Source organism: Capra hircus, chromosome 7, assembly GCF_001704415.2.
Source record: "Capra hircus breed San Clemente chromosome 7, ASM170441v1, whole genome shotgun sequence".
In the NCBI taxonomy this organism is placed as follows: Eukaryota; Metazoa; Chordata; class Mammalia; order Artiodactyla; family Bovidae; genus Capra; species Capra hircus.
This window is the reverse complement of record NC_030814.1, coordinates 51,043,836-51,060,915: the sequence shown is the minus strand read 5'-3', so window position 1 is coordinate 51,060,915 and position 17,080 is coordinate 51,043,836. Positions and strand designations below refer to the sequence as shown.

At 37.5% G+C, this 17,080-nt stretch overlaps 1 protein-coding gene across 5 annotated transcripts in view; it reads left to right on the top strand.

Annotated features, from left to right (window-relative positions):
- Nucleotides 1-17,080, top strand: part of LOC102174022 (serine protease inhibitor Kazal-type 5) — an 88,014-nt gene that overhangs the window by 64,548 nt on the left and 6,386 nt on the right. For 4 of the 5 annotated variants that reach the window (XM_005683119.3, XM_005683122.3, XM_005683125.3 and 1 more), the window contains 7 exons: nucleotides 2,781-2,908; nucleotides 3,708-3,780; nucleotides 4,483-4,572; nucleotides 4,682-4,809; nucleotides 5,787-5,886; nucleotides 13,795-13,925; nucleotides 16,021-16,099. In XM_005683119.3, the coding sequence (XP_005683176.2) occupies nucleotides 2,781-2,908; nucleotides 3,708-3,780; nucleotides 4,483-4,572; nucleotides 4,682-4,809; nucleotides 5,787-5,886; nucleotides 13,795-13,925; nucleotides 16,021-16,099 (729 nt within the window). The remainder of the gene's footprint in view (nucleotides 1-2,780; nucleotides 2,909-3,707; nucleotides 3,781-4,482; nucleotides 4,573-4,681; nucleotides 4,810-5,786; nucleotides 5,887-13,794; nucleotides 13,926-16,020; nucleotides 16,100-17,080) is intronic. The other variant, XM_005683123.3, reaches the window with a different exon arrangement.

The window sequence follows — 17,080 nt, the reverse complement described above, 5'->3', positions numbered from 1 at the left end:
TGTCACATCTGACTCTTTGCAACCTCATGGACTGCAGCCCTCCAGGCTCCTCTTGTCTATGGGATTTCCCAGGCAAAAATAGTGGAGTGGGTTGCCATTTTCTTCTCCAGGTGATCTTCTTGACTCAGGAATCAAACCCACATCTCTTGCATCCCCTGTATTGGCAAGCGGATTCTTTACTATTAGTGCCACCTGAGCATGCTTCTCGGAGAAGGCAATGGCACCCCACTCCAGTACACTTGCCTGGAAAATCCCATGGATGGAGGATGCAGTCCATGGGGTCGTGAAGAGTCGGACATGACTGAGCAACTTCCCTTTCACTTTTCACTTTCATGCATTGGAGAAGGAAATGGCAACCCACTCCAGTGTTCTTGCCTGGAGAATCCCAGGGACAGGGGAGCCTGGTGGGCTTCCCTCTATGGGGCCGCACAGAGTCGGACATGACTGAAGCGACTTAGCAGCAGCAGCAGCAGAGCATGCTTATACTTAAATTTGGATGAGTGGTTGCAAGCTTGGTTTATTCAACAAATAAACAGAATGCATATTATAGAATGCATACTCTGTCCCAGTTGTGAACATGATGATAAACAAGAAAGACATGACCAGATATTCAAAGAAATAGCATGGAATTTAATTGTCCTAAGAGCAACTCTGCTGCAGTTAACACACATTATAGGAACAATGGCAATTGTCAAATTATTGTTATTATCAACTTGATCTCCCCTCTAAAGTTTAAAAACAATTATGCAAACAGATGCCAAATTTACACACAAGGAGATCTAAAGCTTGGAGCTCCAGCTGGTAAATTCTTGACTTGGCACTCTAGTGCCATCTTGTGTTCAATTTGCGGTTTTAAAAATAAGGTTCAATGCTTTACAACACCAGCACATAGACGATGACACAGTGCAGCCTCTTCTAATCCATCTATGGACTGAGAAAAGAAAAACCGTGAAATTTCCCCAGGAAAGTTTTCCCATTAAAGAGGCAACTTTTCATTAGTTTTATACTGACTAAGCAAAATTAAACATTAGTAATGGTCATTTTTGAAAAATATATTGGGAATATCTGTTACCCATATGTTGGTAGATCAATGGCTTTGAGAAAATACTTTATTGTACAACTTCAAATGATCTCTACTGGACATCTATTCTAGATTGGTAAATTTCTTTCAAGTTTAAAAATATCTATTTCAAGAATTTCAAACAAGGAAAAAACCTATATGTATGTATAGAAAATACCTAGATATTTTTTGTGCCTGTGGCAAAAAGAAAGCTACAGTCTTATCTACAAATGTAAACTAAAATAAACTTTACAAAGTACATGCACCATCATATTTAAATCTTCCCACAATCAATGCAGTAGGTGGTGGTGTTCCAATTTTACAGCTGAGGAAAAAATTCAGAGACGTTAACTACCCACAGATAACAAATAGAAGAGCTAGAGATTTGCACCCAAAGAGCAAAGGCTGCAATATACTCACATGAGTGCTACCATAAACACAGATGTATGTGGCATTTTAGGTACTTGTAAGAGGAAAAAAAAATTCTAGCAAATTTAAAAATGACAGCTATGAGACATTTCATATGTTGATCAGGTATTCAATTCCAGAGAATAGTTAAAATGCTATTAAACAGAGAAAAGTAGGTCTGGAGTTGTTCATGGTACCACAATTTAAAGAAAGGTAACTCCAATCTAGGTTATTGACAGTATTTTTAAAGATAATTTTCCCATATACTGTAACTCTTTGGGCTTAAAAAAAAATGTTTAAGACAAACGTCTATGGATGTTAAAAAATTTCAACAGGGGTCAAATCCTGTGGGCACAGTTCCACTGCCTTCTTTTTAAGGTTCTTATTTTTCAAGGGGTAAAGACGGCAGCTAGCTCCATGTCTTAGAGATGTACCAGGAGTCTTATCTTCTGCCGTGTAAAGGCAAAGAAGGCAAGGAATCTGTAGCCTGGTTATTAATAGGTTTCTGACCTCTGTTCCAACACTGATTTTAATCACTTAATATCTGTGAACTTATTTTCTCTCATCTGTAAAATGGGGATAATGTGTGCTTATCTTACAGATTTTTAAATGACAACCAAAAGAAATCCATTACCACGCACAACAAAATGCTAAAAATATAATACAGATTTGATGAAACAATTAAAAAAAATTGTTCTTGAGGAACAAAGCTAAAACTTTAGATGTTTATATGCGGCTTTTCCAAAGGATGTCTTTCAATTCATTCTAGGGCTTTTTAATGTGTGAAGTAATGAGTTGAGGTGCAGTGCAACAGGTTTGGGGTTCAACCCAATGAAACTATATAAAAATGGCCCAGGCTGCCTTAGGTGGTAGTGAAATTCCACTGGGGCTGACAAGTACTTGAAAGGGATGCTGTGGAGAGGATTCAGACTTCTTAAGCAGATACTGAACATAGTGCCCATAAAATGGGTCCCCAGCCTCCAGGATCTAATGCCTGATGATCTGAGGTGGAGCTAATGTAATAATAACAGAAATAAAGTGCACAATAGATGTAATGTGCTTGAATCATCCCCAAACCATCCCCCAAGCCCCAGTCCATGGAAAAACTGTCTTCCACAAACTGGCCCCTGGTGCCAAAGAAGTTGGGAACTGCTGCTTTAAAATATATTTATCTCTAAAATTTTATTTTCTCTAGATTTTTATTTTCCTCCTCAAGAGTTATGAATTTACATATAACCAACCAATCATATTTTCTGTTTTAAAGATCAGATGATTGTAGAAACCTCTTTTTTGTTGTTGTTCTTATTGGCAGGATCAGTGTCATGAGTTCCGGAACATGGTGAGAGACGGAAAGCTTATTTGCACCAAAGAAAACAACCCTGTTCGAGGCCCAAATGGCAAGACGTATGCCAACAAGTGTGCTATGTGTCAGAGCATCTTGTGAGTAGAGAGGTTTATGAGTTTGATATGCTGTGTCTGCTTCCCAGAAATCAGTTCCTTTTGATTTAAAACTTATGGTGTTTGGCATCACACATTAAAATATATATACTAATAGCTCCTCAGTTTAGAAGAGGATAGTAAGTTTCCAAAGTAGATTCCATAAGAAATTTCTATTTTGAATATTATGAGAAGCATAATCATAGCAGGAGCAGCTGGGATAGGAGAATACCCTGTTGTATCATGCCAACATCACTGACCTTCAAAGAGGAGGTGTCTCAGATAAGCGACATGGGACAGGCCCATTTACTCTGCAGAGCCTCAGTTCCTGCTGTATATAAAGAGAATAATAACTACACAGTAGAGTTTTGGTAGGGATTCAAGGAGATAATATTTTTAAAATGTTTATAAACTTTAAAGCATAATAGCAATGTCAAGAACAATCAATACAGGAGAGTTTTATTGTAATTCAATAATAAAATAAAAAGGAGAAATGAAGCAACTCTCTACCTGACAGTCATAAATAATCCTATTAGGAAAAAATGTAATGACCCTTCAGATGTATATCACTCTAGATGATAGTATAGAAACTGGGTTTATGAAAGTTGACAGCACTGTCACAAATACATTATGAAAACCCTAATGATCAGAACTTATTTGTTTAAAAAGTATCTTATGTATTTTTTAGATACTAGAAAACAGTGTTATATATTCTAATGTTTAGAATTGGAGACATATTTGGTTAAACAATTCAATAATGACTCTGGGAAAACTACTCTGTCCCTTTCATAAAATTTTTCAGTGAGCGAGAAGCTAAAGAAAGAAAAAAGAATGAAGAAGAACGATCAAGAGCCAAGCCCTCAAATGATGCAAAGGTTATTTTTTAAGATATGAAGATAACTATTTTACTTTTCATCCTCAGATTCTTGTCTTCCCCTTCACTTTTTGGATAATAAAGTTGCTAATCTTCTGCTTCAAAGAAAATTGATTTTGCCAATATTGTCATGTTGGGTTATAATAAGATTTATCTCCTGGCTTTGAAGTTTAATGTTTTTTCTTAATTTTATAGAGAATTCTCCTGCAGTGTGTATCGATTATTGCTCTGGTCTCTCCTCTTTGGGAGAATTGTGGACTGAAAAATAGTGGGTAAAATTCTTGACCACCTCAACTGCATGCTTATGTCTGCCACTCTAAATGTGAAATGAGGCTTCATGTTGCTTGTTGACACTGATTTTAACAATTTATGTGAAATAAACTAGTCTCAGTCTCTCTTTTAGCGTCTCTCCTTGATGCCTTTCCCATTTTCTCCAGAGGGTCTTCTGAGCATCAGTGAATCAATAGTGCACGTGCATGGTGCTGCCTTCTCTATTTGCTTTTCAAGATCACAAAGAAGACATCTGCAATCAGTCTTTTACCAGTGATGATAATGACATTCATAGAGTTAGACAACTGTGGGATTGTCCTCTGGTCAAGAGTGTCTCTCCCGTGAAAAGTAGAGGAAAGGAAAGCCTGATGGAAAGGGCGAGCAAGACGAGGAGGTCTTTCAAGTATTGTTTCATGTTTCCCTGTATTTCCAGGACCAATGCAGAGAGGTTCGGAATGAAGCGGAGGATGGGAAGTTTAGAGAGTCTGGGCGTTCCTTGGCCTCCATTGCCAGGATAAGTGCAGTGAGTCTGAGACCAGAGCCAAGAGAGGAATTCCTAAAACCAAGTTTAAGAAAGTAACCAAGTCACAAGGGGAAAAAGCCACGCCCACTTCCCTTTTCTTATTTTCTAGGATGAGTGCAGTACCTTTCGGCAGCATGTGTGGAATGATGAGCTCATGTGCACTAGAGAGAATGACCCTGTGCTTGGTGCTGATGGAAAGTTATACAAAAACAAGTGCTACATGTGCAGGAGTATCTTGTGAGTAACAGGATCCTGTACCCCGTTCAGCTAGTGCGGGGACTGCATTTTTAGAGACTGTTGATTAAATACTCATGTGCTCATGAATCCATGCGGGCTTTAAACCAAGTCTTTAGATGCAGCGCTTTTAAGCTGACAACAGCCAGTACAGGAGAAAGAACAGCTGGACTTGAAGACAGGAAATCCAGATGGAAGTTCTAATCATGATATTTACTAGCTATGTCACTTAAAAAAAAAAGTGTTTTCCAACCCTTAGTATCATAGTTATAAGAAATTATTCCAAATCTGTTCTATAACTAGATCACACTTAAGAGAGGTCTTAAACACGTACACGCACACACACACACACACACACACACACACACACACAGATTAGTCCTTCAAAATAAGTTAGAGTCTCCAAGGCTAAGGAATTTGTTTTTTAGAAAGGGTTTCTAGTTTATTCTGATGAACAACTATATTTGGGGACCTATGAACAAGCTAGATGATGATGGTTCTGAAAAAACACTATGAACATGACCATAATATATATTATATATATGACATATATATATGTATGTATTAGCTCCTCATAGTACATTTCTTGAGGAAGGAATTACCGAAACTATCATTTTTTTATCAGAGAATAAAAAGTACTCTTGCCTGGAGAGTCCCATAGATGGAGGGGCCTGGTAGGCTGCAGTCCAGGACTTCCCTGGTGGCTCAATGCAGGAGACCCAGGTTTGATCCCTGGATCGGGGAGATACCCTGGAGAAAGGAATACTCTAAACAACTTGTCCAAGGTCACACATCTGTTAAGTGAAGGGAGTGCCAAGCCAGCTCCCAGCTGTGTACTTTTCTTAACATGTCTTCCTGGACACTTTCTCATTCAATGTTCTGTGGTTCCATCATATTTTATTAGAAATGTTTAACTTCCAACTAGAAATTACAGGAGCCAGTCTTTGTGGACATAAATTTACTTTTGTCTTCTTTTCTAGTGAAAAAGAAGCTTTGGAAAGGATAAGACTTGAAGAAAAACCATCCTACTTTAGATCTTCTGAAGAGGAAGACAGCCCAGATTCTTCCATTTCTTCTCTGGTAAGAACTGCTGTTTCTAAAAAGTTACTTATTAACTTAATTCACTTATTCTGGGGGTGAGGGGGCAGTCCTGTTGCCACTTGCCCTCCATAAACCTCATTTCAGGTAAAGGCCTAGGAAAGACTGATTCAGTACAGCCTTAAGTCCTTTCAAGGAATCCATGGAGTTCATGCTTAGTAAGAGTCTCCAGATTACTCACTGGTGCATTATTCTGTGCTCTTTGAGATTATCAGTCTTGCTCTAAATGAATTTATTTTGAAATTTTGAAAAGTGGGTGTACAATGCATGTAACTTCTGGCACATGCAGTCAAATAAGTAGTTAGGAGTCTCAACCCTATAATTTCAGCAGACCAGAAAGGCTCCTCACCCACTTCCTACTCCCCCTCCAAACCTAGTCCTTTCCCCAATAACCTGGAAATTTATGCTGAACGTATTTATACTTATTATACGTTTATAAGAAATGTAAAATGACATACTTATATTTACATATTTACATTGACCCTATTTGGGATTGCTTTTCTAGAGCTTTGTCAAGGTCAGGAGTAGAAAGAAGAAGATATAAGAGCATGAAGTATATTCATTCACAAAGGGCAATCTCAAATTGGTCCCTAGAAGGGAGACTTTAGCACTTAGTCTGATGACCCAAAAAAGAAGAAAGAAAGGTATCAAACATGAATTTTATCTAATTATTTGCCCAAAGCAAGTATAATAACAGATGAGTTACACTAACAAAATACTAATTACAAATTTCTAGTAAATCAGACTAGGGATGCTTAAGCATGGAGAAGTGCTAGCCACAAAATCTGCTCGTTTCCCCTCAGCTTTATTGTGTTGTGTGTGTGTGTATGTGTGCTTAATTGCTCAGTTGTATCCGACTCTTTGCGACCCTTTGGACTGCAGTCTGCCAGGCTCTTCTGTCCATGAGATTTTTCAGGCAAGAAGACTAGAGTAGGTTGTCATTTCCTTCTTCAGGGGATCTTCCCGACCCAGGGATCAAACCCACATCTCCTGCATTGCATGGAGATTCTTTACCTGCTGAGCCATTGCAAAGTTCTTATTGTATGTATGTTGACATGTAACATTATGTAAACTTGTGTACAACATATTGATTTGATAGACATAGATTATAAAATGATTACCACTATAGTGTTAGCTAACATCTCCATCACCTCATATAATTACCATTTCTTTTTTTGTGGTGAGACTATTTAAAGTCTACTCACAGACTCTGAGTATATTACACATTACTATTTCCTATAGTTTTCATGTTCCTCTCCAAGGCAAACCATTCAATATTGCGGTAATCCAAGTCTATGCGCCAACCAGTAATGCTGAAGAAGCTGAAGTTGAATGGATCTATGAAAACCTACAAGACCTTTTAAAATTAACACCACAAAAGTTGTCCTTTTCATTATAGGGGACTGGAATGCAAAGTAGGAAGTCAAGAAACACCTGGAGTAACAGGCAAATTTGGCTTTGGAGTACAGAATGAAGCTGGACAAAGGCTAATAGAGTTCTACCAAGAGAAGGCACTGGTCATAGCAAACACCCTCTTCCAAAAACACAAGAGAAGATTCTACACATGGACATCACCAGATGGTCAACACTGAAATCAGGTTGATTATATTCTTTGCAGCCAAAGATGGAGAAGCTGTATACAGTCAGCAAAAACAAGATCAGGAGCTCTGACTGTGGCTCAGATCATGAACTCCTTATTGCCAAATTAAGACTTAAATTGAAGAAAGTAGGGAAAACCATTAGACCATTCAGGTATAACCTAAATCAAATCCCTAACGATTATACAGTGGAAGTGAGAAATAGATTTAAGGGACTAGATCTGATAGATAGAGAGTGCCTGATGAACTATGGACAGAGGTTCGTGACATGGTACAGGAGACAGGGAGCAAAAAAAAAAAAAAAAAAAAGATCATCCCCCCAAAAAAAGAAATGCAAAACAGCAAAATGGCTGTCTGAAGAGGCCTTACAAATAGCTGTGAAAAGAAGAGAAGCTAAAAGCAAAGGAGAAAAGGAAAGATATACCCATCTGAATGCAGAGTACCAAAGAATAGCAAGGAGAGATAAGAAAGCCTTCTTCAGAGATCAATGCAAAGAAATAGAGGAAAACCATAGAACTATAAAGACTAGAGATCTCTTCAAGAAAATTAGAAATACCAAGGGAATATTTCAGCAAAGATGGGCTCAAAAAGGACAGAAATGGTATGGGCCTAACAGAAGCAGAAGATATTAAGAAGAGATGGCAAGAATACACAGAAGAACTGTACAAAAAAGAGCTTCACGACCCAGAGAATCACGATGGTGTGATCACTCACCTAGAGCCAGACATCCTGGAATGTGAAGTCAAGTGGGCCTTAGAAAGCATCACTACGAACAAAGCTAGTGGAGGTGACAGAATTCCAGTTGAGCTATTTCAAACTGTAAAAGATGATGCTGTGAAAGTGCTGCACTCAACATGCCAGCAAATTTGGAAAACTCAGCAGCGGCCACAGGACTGGAAAAGGTCAGTTTTCATTCCAATCCCAAAGAAAGGCAATGCCAAAGAATGCTCAAACTACTGCACAATTGCAGTCATTGCACACGCTAGCAAAGTAATGCTCAAAATTCTCCAAGTCAGGCTTCAACAGTATGTGAACTGTGAACTTCCAGATGTTCAAGCTGGTTTTAGAAGAGGCAGAGGAACCAGAGATCAAATTGCCAACATCTGTGGGATCATCGAAAAAGCAAGAGAGTTCCAGAAAAACATCTATTTCTGCTTTATTGACTATACCAAAGCCTTTGACTGTGTGGATCACAATAAACTGTGGAATATTCTGAAAGAGATGGGAATCCCATACCATCTGACCTGCCTCTTGACAAATCTGTATGCCGGTCAGGAAGCAACAGTTAGAACTGGACATGGAATAACAGACTGGCTCCAAATAGGAAAAGAAGTATGTTAAGGCTATATATTGTCACCATGCTTATTTAACTTATGTACAGAGTACATTGTGAGAAACGCTGAGCTGGAAGAAGCACAAGCTGGAATCAAGATTGCCGGGAGAAATATCAATAACCTCAGATATGCAGATAACACCACCCTTATGGCAGAAAGTGAAGAAGAACTAAAGAGCCTCTTGATGAGAGTGAAAGAGGAGAGTGAAAAAATTGGCTTAAAGCTCAACATTCAGAAAACGAAGATCATGGCATCTGGTCCCATCACTTCATGGCAAATAGATGCGGAAACAGTGGCTGACTTTATTTTTTGGGCTCCAAAATCACTGCAGATGGTGACTGCGGCCATGAAATAAAAAAGCACTTACTCCTCGGAAGGAAAGTTATGACCAACCTAGACAGCATATTCAAAAGCAGAGATATTACTTTGCCAATAAAGGTCCGTCTAGTCAAGGCTATGGTTTTTCCTGTGGTCATGTATGGATGTGAGAGTTGGACTATAAAAAAGGCTGAGTGCCGAAGAATTGATGCTTTTGTACAGTGGTGTTGGAGAAGACTCTTGAGAGTGCCTTGGACTGCAAGGAGATCCAACCAGTCCATTCTAAAGAAAAACAGTCCTGAATGTTCTTTGGAAGGACTTATGCTGAAGCTGAAACTGCAATACTTTGGCTACCTGATGGGAAGAGCTGACTTATTGGAAAAGACCCTGATGTTGGGAAAGATTGAGGGCGAGAGGAGAAGGGGATGACAGAGGATGAGATGGTTGGGTGGCATCACCGACTCAATGCACATGAGTTTGAGTAAACTCTGGGAGATGATGATTGACAGGGAGGCCCTGCATGCTGCAGTCCATAGACATGACTGAGTGAGTGAACTGAACTGATTGCCTATAATCATCACACCATATATTAGAGAGCCATAGTTGTATCTAAAAATTTATATCCTTTGACCAATATCTCCTTATTTTCTCCAATCCCCTAGTAATCACCATTCTATTCTCTGTCTCTATGCGATTGGCTTTATTGTACAGTATTTGTCTTTGTCTGACGTATTTAACTTAGCATAGCATCCTTAGGGTTCATCCAAGTTGTCATTAAAGAAAGGATTTTCTTTCTCATGTCTGAATAATATCCTATTGTTTCTATGTGTGTTTGTGTGTGTGTATCTTGGCTATCATAATAAAATCTGTTATTTAACATTTTATTGCAGTATAACAGTCATAAAGAAAAAGTGTACTATCATAAGTATACAAGTCAATATTACAAAGTGATCACATCTGTGATACTGACACCTAGGTCAAGAAATAATGTATCACCAGCAGACCAGAAATCCCATCGTGCTTATTCCTGTGTAACCTGGTTTTGAGCTGAGCTTTCTCTTGGAGAAGAGAACAACATTCTTTATTCAGTTTGTCATTTAGCCATCATTTATGCATGCTACAAATAATTATCAAGCACTTGTTATTTTCCAAGCGTTACTATGTGTATGATTAAAATGGTGGTGCTGGTGGTTTAGTCGCTAAGTTGTGTCTGACTCTTTTGCAACCCATGGACTGTAGCCTGCCAGGCTCTTCTGTCTATGGAATTTCTCAGGCAAGAATACTAGTGAGGGTAGCCATTTCCTTCTCTAGGGGATCTTCCTGACCCAGGGATTGAACCTGAGGCTTCTGCACTGGTTGGTGGATTCTTCACCACTGAGCTACCAGAGAAGCCTTATGTGAACAATATCCTTAAACAAAATAGACAAAACTCTCTACACTTCGGGAGTTTATATTGGAAAAACATAGATCACAGACGATGTGAGTCAATAGAAAAATGACATAGTAAATGCTGAGATACAATTATAAGTATCTTGTACAGAAAAGAGCTCCCTGAGAAGGTGCCATTTGCACCTCCTAGGGAGATTAATTCCATACATGTAAGTAAGGGAAGAACATTCCAGGAAGAGGAACAGCAAAGCCTTGAGACAGGGCTTACAGTACAGCAAGAAGCCCAGTACAGCTGACACAGAGTGACCTCAGAGTTATACAGGAAGATATCATTAAAATAACAGGAGGCCCTGTTATGTAAGGTTGTGTAGACCATTTTAAGGATGTTGTCTATTAGTCTGAATGAAGGTTTTGAAAAGAGGAGTAACATGATCTATGTTTTAAAAGGATACTGCAACTGGTATATTGAAAATACACTGCAGGAAGGCAAGAGCAAAAGCTGGACAGCTAGTTAGCCACAGCACTAACCAGAGAGGCTGGCTTATGGTGGTAGTAGTGGAGGTCATAAGAAGTAGCTGAATCCTAGGTCTATTTTGAAGGTGGATAATTTGTGCAGAGTTGATGTACTATGTAAGAAAAGAAAGGCATAATTCTGCTTGTTGCTTCTTTATCACCCTTTATTTTGGTAGTTTTCAACCTTGGAGTGGCAGATACCTGAAAAATATTAAGGATGTACTTGGTTCAGTCCTACCTTTGCCAGTGACTTACAGAAGGTGCTTGTTTAAACTCTCCCTGAATATCTCTATTGATATGGAATTCACCTCAATCGAAAGCAGTCCCTTTCGATGTTTGAATTATTTTAGAATACAAATTAGCAAATACTTCTTTATACCTCTGAAATGATTATCAATAGTAGATATACTACTATTAAATATCTATTCAGTGTCTGTTTCAGAAATTAGTTTTCCAGGAATTTCTTAAGTTGTCAAATTTATTGACATTCAGTTATTCATAACATTTTCACATTATCCTTTTAATATCTATATATAAGGCACCACTTTTTAATATTGGTAATGTGTGTTTCTTGACTTTTGTCAATTTTGCAAATAGTTTATCAATTTATTAATCTTTTCAAACAACCATTTGGCCTTCTGTTTTCTATTTCATAAATTTATTCATTTTCTTTGAGCTTATTTTGCCTATTATTTGCTAGCTTCTTGAAATGGAAGTTTAGATTGATTTTAAGATTTTTTTCTGTTTACATATCTACCTAAAACTTTCCTTCAAATCACTGAATTAACTACTGAGTATTTTTTATTTTCATTATCATTCAGTTCAAAACATTTCTATATTCCATTATGATTACTTTAGAGTCATGATTTATTTAGAAGTATGTTGCATAACTTCTAAATACCTAGTAGCTTCATAGCTATCATATATATTACTAATATTATTTCACTGTGATCCTAAAACTTGCATTTTATGACTTCAGTTTTCAAATTTATCAATACTGGCTTAATGGCCCAGAATGTGGTCTATTTTGGCAACAATTTCATGCGTACTTAAGAAGAATGTGTAGTCTGCAGTTGTTGGATATAGAGATCTACAAATATCATTGAGGAAAAGCTGATTATATTGTTTTTCAAATACATATTTTGATATTTGTGTCTGTGGTACTAATTACAAAAAGAAGTATGTTAAATATAAACATAAAGTTTGATAAATTTGCCTTTTTCTCCTTTCAGCTAATTTTTGCCTCATTATCTTAAGACTCTACTGTAGGTACATAAATGTTTGAGATTGTTAATTATGGAATCTATTATTTTATAATTAGAAATCCTCTTTTATCTGACATTAGTTCTTATCCTAAATTCTACTTTGTGTGATATTAATATAGATATATCACCTTTTGTGTGATGAGTTTTGTACATATCTATTTTCCATCCTTTCATGTTCACCCTATTAGTTGAAATATAAAGATAAAAAGTATACTTCTTTTAAATATAATAAGTTGAGTCATTTTGTTTCTCCAGACTAAGAGTCTCTGTTCTTAATCTGGAGTAGTTAGTCCTACTAATACTTAATGTAATTTTTGACACCACTAAATTTGTCTTCCAAAATCCTATTTTTAAAATTTGTTTTTTCCTTTTTCCTGCTTCTTTTAAGATTAATAAATTTATTATCATCATCATCATGAAACTCACAATTCCAAAAAACTACTAAGAACAAATATGTTCCTTTTTCTACATGAAAAATGTATGTATTTTTTTACCTTAGGAAACTAACAATTATCATATACTGAGCACTTAGTATGTGCCAAACACTGTATTATGTATGCATATAAGTGCATTATCTGATTTGATTCCCTCAAACAACAATATGAGGCAAGAGCTATTATTATTCATGTTTTTCAGATGAGAAGCCCAGGCTCAAAGAAGTCAGGTAAATCACTCCTTTAGTTAGTGGCAGAGCTGGAACTCAAACATCCATGTGATTACCTAGCATTTATTTTGAGTCTTTCCTTTCTAGAGTGTATATAACCAATGTCTTCATTTAAAAGGACCAAAAAAAAAAATGGTATTATTTTCTGCATGGGAGTTTTCTCCCTATGGGCATACCTCAGTTTATCTATGCCTAGGTGGCTCAGATGGTAAAGAATCCACCTGCAATGCAGGAAACCTGAAGACCTGGGTTCTACCCCTGGGTTGGGAAGATTTCCCTGGAGGAGGGCATGGCAACCCACTCCAATACTCTTGCCTGGAGAATCCCCATGGACAGAAGAGCCTGGCGGGCTACAGTCCAGGAGGTCGCAAAGAGTCAGACATGACTGAAGCGACTAAGCACAGCACTGCTGCTGCTGCTAAGTCGCTTCAGTCATGTCCGACTCTATGTGACCCCATAGACAGCAGCCCACCAGGCTCCTCCATCCATGGGATTTTCCAGGCAAGAGTACTGGAGTGGGGTGCCATTACCTTCTCCAAAGCACAGAACTATCTTGTAGGATGTCTGCTTTCTAATTGCTTTGTTCTTCCTTGTATCTTGGTTTGGCTACTTCCTTAGTGAAAAAGAAGCTAAACCCAGGAGGTTACCTTACAGTGATGTGAAATGAATATATGAGTTTGTATAACCTATGTTACAGTTCCTTTACTAACTATTCAGTCACACATGATTGAGGAAATCAAGAGGTTTTCACCAAGTCCATATCTCTTAAGTGCCATTGAGGAAATCTACTTTATGTTTTGTTTGCTCAGAATTCTGAGATGTGCAAACACTACCGAATATTACCCAGGATGGGTTACCTTTGTCCAAAGAATTTACAGCCTGTCTGTGGTGATGATGGCCAGACATACAACAATCCCTGCATGCTCTGCCATGAAAATCTGTAAGTATACGAGTCCATCTTCTAGTGTAGAGGTTCTTGACGACAGTGTTGACCCACAGCAGAGTACTGATATGAAAGCCAGGTACTGCAACTAATTATAGAAGTTTAAAATTCAGATGTTGGAATGATCTTGTTCATGCATAAAATAGAGAATATCTATGGGTATGCCTTTAATAAAATTGTTCATATACTTTACTGAGGGGAAGAGAAAGGAAAAAGTGGTGGGGTTACAAATAATTAGAGAAAATCTCTCTAAGCCCATATTCACTCATGGGATTGTGACCATCATCTATACTTTGTATCAAGAGAAAAAAGTTGAGAACCATTGCTATACAGAGTCAGCCCAGGCTCTAATCTCTAATAACCTTATGACTATCTTCTAGTCACCGATTTCCCTCCATTCTCCACCTGTTTCCAGCCTTCATTCCACCAGCTTTAAATAAGGGCATGGTGGCAAATCTTGCCTTTTCTACCACATCCCATCTCAGGAACATGCAGTCCCTGTATGTCCATCCTGTCCTTCTTAGAACACTATAAACAAGGCCCAGGATATGAAGATGGGCCTGATATCCTCCTTTTCAATTCTGGAAAGATATTTGAAATTATATTTATTTCTTTAAAATCAACTAACTCACAAAATAAAAAACATTCTACAGTTCATATATGTAGGCTAAAATTTCAATATGAGTGCTTTATGTGTTATATCTGTAAGTAACACACTTTAATATTCTGTTTCACTGACCTCACTACTTACTATAGAGGTGGTATTATTTTCATTGTATAGAAGGTTAATCTGAGGCTCAGAGTCCAGGTAATCTGTTTAAAATGACAATGCTTTGGAAATAGAACGGACTGGATTGTAACCTTGTTGATTTGGGTTTAAATAGTTTGCTTTTCTGTCTACTACACTATTATTATATCAAAGGTAAACAAAAGGGGATCAAAGATTCCCTTGATAATATGGAGAAAGTTACCTCTTTATACAAAAGAAAAAATGATGAAACATTAAAAATCTGTATGCATAATATCTGTGGGCACATAAATCCCTTGAAGTCCATCCATGGATATTAGACAGTTTTAATAACTAAGGAATCTTAATTCTTAAATGTCTTAAACATTTAAGAAATGAGTAAAACCATTCATGAATCTGTTACAATATGTGTCTTATTCCGTCCCAGAAATCCTTCCATTTCTCCTTACTGTAAATGCCAGGCCCTAAATTGTCCAACCAATGCTCTGCAAACATTCCATCAACTGTTTAAACCTATAATAAGTTATACTTTATTCAAAGGAACTTCAGAAATTACAGAAATGCCCATGATAAAATTACTGATAAAGGATGCCTCAAGATGGATTGTTTAGCTAAAGAACTGAGAGCACATGTTATAAAGAGAAGATTTAGGCTGTCCCAGGCAAGATGGAACATTACTGGTTTCTGAGGTCTTAGAAGAAGCTAGAGGGAAGAAATTTCAATTTTTGCAATGTTCAAAGACCAGATGAACTGTCCTGATAGACAGTTAGTCTCCTATCACCAAAGCAGACAAGTAGATGTTTGCTATATAATATTTCTTATGAGAAAGGCATTAAAATTCATATATCTTAAGATTCTTTCCAAGTATAAAATTCACAATGACCATATAGTTATGTTTTATAACATAGATACATAATTTATATACATTTATGTAAAAGTTATTTTGTAAAATGTATCCTATTTTATAATCCCCAAGTCACATTATAGATATCAAATAAAGTCAAACTCCTCTTTGGGATCCAGTTTTCTCATCTGTAAAATAATGGCTTTTGTGTTAGATGATGTTTATTTCTAACATTCAACAATTCCATGAATATATAGTGTATGGGAGAATGAAATATGATGAAATAGATCCAGGCCTGGGGCATAAATCTGGAGCTAAATCAGAAGAGGGAGAATAAACCTGAATGATGCCTACTAGAAAATGGATACCAGTTCCTACCCCTGATTTCAGTTTTGATTTGATGCCCAAATGTCATTCATATTGATGCTTGGTTGTGTTTTGTTTTGTTTTCATGATAACTGTGAGTTTTCCCAGCTTTGAAACTTCCTGTTCCGTTTTAGAATACGCCAAACGAATACACACATACGCAGTAAAGGAAGGTGTGAGGAGAACAGCATCCAAGAAACAACACCTCTTGACGTGAGTACTCTGGCCTTCAGAATCACAGTCTTAGAACCAGGTAGTTCGGCTGCTGTTCTCTTGTATTAAGTGATGGATGTTTCTCCGGCCAAGGAGATGATAGTAGGTCAGGTAACTCCAGAATTATCTTCATTGTGAAGATAATTAATTACTGAAATGTGTGGCAATAAAAATACAGTAGTTAACATTTCTAAATGCTTATAGTTTACTGGGATTGATAACAGACTGTTTATGAGCAATGTACATACTGCCACCAACACTTCTTTAGAGTAGCTTTTATTTTCTGTGAACTATGATACAGAGGCCAAAAGAGGTCAGACAGGGATAGAAGCAGACTTAAACTTTCCATCCTTGTACTTTGCATTAAACTGTTCCCCAACATGAAAACATGACCTTTTCATTTAAGTCCCTATAAGGATGTTTCTGGAATCAAGATTGTCAGGAGAAATATCAATAACCTCAGATATGCAGATGACATCACCCTTATGGCAGAAAGAGAAGAGGAACTGAACAGCCTCTTGATGAAAATGAAAGAGTAAAGTGAAAAAGCTGGTTTGAAACTCAACATTCAGAAAATTAAGATCATGATATCTGGTCCCATCACTTCATGGCAAATAGATGGGGAAACAATGGAAACAGTGGCAAACTTTATTTCCTTGGGCTCCAAAATCACTGCAGATGGTGACTGCAGCCATGAAATCAAAAGACGCTTACTCCTTGGAAGAAAAGCTGTGACCAACCTAGCTGCTGCTGCTAAGCTGCTTCAGTCATGTACAACTCTGTGCGACCCCATAGATGGCAGCCCACCAGACTCCTCCGTCCCTGGGATTCTCCAGGCAAGAATACTGGAGTGGGTTGCCATTTCCTTCTCCAATGACCAACCTAGACAGTATATTAAAAAGCAGAGACATTACTTTGTCAACAAAGGTCCATCTAGTCAAAGCTATGGTTTTTCCAGTGGTCATGTAGAGATGTCAGAGT